This window comes from Solanum verrucosum, unplaced genomic scaffold, assembly GCF_900185275.1.
Source record: "Solanum verrucosum unplaced genomic scaffold, falcon-dt-bn FXZP01000305.1, whole genome shotgun sequence".
NCBI lineage: Eukaryota > Viridiplantae > Streptophyta > Magnoliopsida > Solanales > Solanaceae > Solanum > Solanum verrucosum.
The window spans coordinates 957,914-961,439 of record NW_026019908.1 but is presented as its reverse complement, the minus strand read 5'-3'; the positions used below and the strand labels follow the sequence as shown (position 1 = coordinate 961,439).

Genomic DNA, 3,526 nt, shown 5'->3' with positions numbered 1-3,526 from the left:
AAAAGATGCCTCGACCAAGTGGACTGGAGAATGTCAAACTGCTTTTGACACCATCAAGAACTATTTGTCCAATCCACCGGTGTTGGTCCCTCCGCGAGAAGGGAGTCCGTTATTGCTATATTTGTCTGTCTCAGATAACGCATTGGGATGCGTACTTGTTCAACATGATGAAATTGGAAAGAAAGAGCGAGTCATTTATTATTTGAGCAAAAAGTTCACTCCATATGAGGCTCGTTACACTCTTTTGGAGAGAACGTGTTGTGCTTTGACTTGGATCGCTCAAAAGTTGAGACATTATTTGTCTTCTTATACCACATACCTTATTTCCAGGATGGACCCGTTGAAGTATATTTTCCAGAATGCAATGCCGACTGGGAAGCTGGCTAAATGGCAAATGCTTTTGAGTGAGTTTGACATTGTGTATGTGACTCAAAAGGCGATAAAAGCACTAGCCTTGGCCGATCATCTTGCAGAGAATCCAGTTGATGAGGAGTATGAACCGCTCAAGACCTATTTTCCTGACGAGAAAGTTTCATTTGTGGGTGAAGATATTTCTGAAGCCTACCCTGGTTGGAGAGTATTCTTTGATGGAGCGGCAAATCACCAAGGGAAAGGTATCGGAGCGGTCTTAGTGTCAGAATCTGGTCAACACTACCCTATGGCGGCTAAACTCTGATTTAATTGCACGAACAATATGGCTGAGTATGAAGCTTGTATCCTTGGTTTGAAGATGGCCATCGACATGAATGTTCATGAGCTTTTGGTTATTGGAGATTCAGATTTATTGATTCATCAGGTTCAAGGAGAATGGGCCGTGAAGAACCCAAAGATCACACCATACGTGCAGTATATACAGAATTTGTGTAAAAGATTCCGCAAAATTGAGTTCAGACACACTCCCAGAACACAAAACGAGTTAGCCGATGCTCTTGCCACCATCGCCTCAATGATTAAACATCTAGATACAAGTTATATCGATCCAGTGGATATAGAGGTAAAAGAGCAGCCTGTCCATTGTTCGCATGTTGAACCGGAACCATATGGTTTGCCCTGGTATTTTGACATCAAGAAGTATTTAGAGGACATGACTTATCCTGAGAATGCAACGTTCAACCAAAAGAAGTCGATACGCCGCATGGCCCTCAATTTCTTTGCAAGTGGGGAAATCCTTTACAGGAGGACTCCAGATTTAGGTCTTCTCAGATGCGTCGATGCTGATGAAGCTGCAAAGCTTCTGGAACAGATACATGCCAGAGTTTGTGGTACTCATATGAATGGGCTCACTTTGGCAAGAAAGATCCTCCGAGCCGGCTACTTTTGGATGACTATGGAACATGATTGTTTCAAGTTTGTGCAAAAATGTCATAAATGTCAAGTGCATGGTGATTTGATTCGAGTGCCGCCTCACGAACTTAATGCTATGAGTTCACCTTGCCCTTTTGTAGCTTGGGGCATGAATGTCATTGGTCCGATATAGCCAGTCGCCTCTAACGGACACAAATTCATTTTGGTTGCCATTGACTACTTCACCAAGTGGGTGGAAGCAGCTTCGTATAAGTCGGTCACCAAGAAAGTTGTAGCTGATTTTGTTCGCAACAATTTGATATGTAGGTTTGGAGTGCCAGAATCCATCATTACTGATAATGGAGCGAATCTCAACAGTCACTTGATGAGAGAGATATGTGAACAATTCAAGATTACCCACCGAAACTCAATCTTTTATCGTCCCCAAATGAATGGAGTCGTAGAAGCCGCCAACAAGAACATAAAGAAGATTTTGAGAAAAATGATTGATAATCGCAGAGGTTGGCACGAAATGTTGCCATATGGTTTGTTGGGTTACCGAACGACTGTCAGAACATCAGTTGGAGCTACTCCATATTTGCTAGTATATGGAACAGAAGCAGTTATACCTGCCGAAGTCGAAATACCCTCCTTGAGAATCATCCAAGAAGCTGAATTGAATGATGCTGAATGGGTTCGCAAACGGATCGATCAGTTAACATTGATTGATGAGAAGAGAATGGTCACTATTTGTCATGGTCAGTTGTATCGACAGAGAATGATTCGTGCTTTCCACAAGAAAGTAAGAGCCAGAATGTTTGAGGTTGGTTAGTTGATTCTCAAACGTATTTTCCCTCACCAGGATGAATATAAAGGGAAATTTGCACCAAATTGACAAGGACCCTACTTGGTTCGCAAAGTGTTATCTGGAGGTGCCTTAGTCCTGTCGGAGATGGATGGCACCGAATGACCGAAACCGATCAACTCAGATGCTGTCAAGAGATACTACGTGTGAAGTTTCAGTTTGTATTTCTGTCATTTCCTTGTAATCGTCATATTTTCTTGTAATCGCCTATGTTTAGAATTTTATCCCTCTTGAAATGAACTACGTCTGACCTGAATTCTCAAGAATGAGATACGTAGGCGGCCTATGTCGGGCTCGATCGGTTTCTTTGTAAATTTCTTATTTTGTTAATCACTGAAGGGGAACTACGTTTGACCTGATTCCTGCCTCAACGGGATACGTAGGCGCCACAAGGTCTCGGTCATATTTCCCATAAAGATTTCTATTTCTCTTTACAATAGAAACTGTGACAGAATTTTTGAGAGGGACTCAAAAATTCTCGAGAAGAAGTCTTCCCAACAAAGTCAAGACTGAAGTCACTTTGAGATTTGCAATTGGGACAGAATTTTTGAGAATATCTCAAAAATTCTGTGATTTGCTCACCAACGATTAAAGATAAGCCAAGACAGTTAACTGGGACAGAAATTTTGAGATGGCCTTAAAATTTCAACAAGGTTCATCGACAGTTTAGAACAACTTTGAATACTTCCCAACAAGTAATCAGATAGATCTCGAAACATCAACTCCAAATGGCATTCATTAAGCTTGACGTGACATGACACTTGGCACTGATCTTTTCTAAAATTTATATTTTTGAAAATTTATTTCCCTTAAAAACCGTCTTTCATGCATCAATCATTTCGCATAAAAATGTTTTGTCTTATCTATCAAGAAGCGGGAGATCAGAAAAATCAACCGGAGATAGCAACACAAGGAGCAGACAGTCGAAGAGATCAACACAGATCAGTTCATTTTTAAACTAACAATTTTTCTGTGGATGCAGGTCTATAGGTTTCCCCAAAATCAGCATATTCTTCCATTAAATGAATATGGAGAAGTCAAAAGGGCGAGGAGCTCCCAAAAATTGACAATTTTTCTGTGGATGCAGGAAATACTTTATGTTTCTTACATCAAGGACTCGGGAATATGAATAACATCATTTCATTCAATTCCTAACAAGGCGAAATCCATAATGGCCATACGATTATGTTCAGTGTGGTGACAAATAAAAACCTCGAAGAGAGAAATTTTATTTATTTTCCAGTAACTAAAGATATCTGGAAGACATTTATCTGCATTATATTATCAGATATGATAATCTTCCTACCCTGAAGGTTATTTATATCGTATTGTCAAATGAGACGATACCACTACGCCGAAGGTCATTTTTATTTATAT

General features: G+C 40.2%; 1 protein-coding gene across 1 annotated transcript; it reads left to right on the top strand.

The window, feature by feature from the left end:
- The first annotated feature begins 694 nt into the window (after nt 1-694).
- On the top strand, nt 695-1,338 carry LOC125821647 (uncharacterized). The gene is made up of 2 exons (XM_049501055.1): nt 695-1,053; nt 1,224-1,338. Exons 1-2 carry the CDS (start codon nt 695-697, stop codon nt 1,336-1,338), a joined length of 474 nt encoding a protein of 157 aa, XP_049357012.1.
- Nucleotides 1,339-3,526: the final 2,188 nt, after the last annotated feature.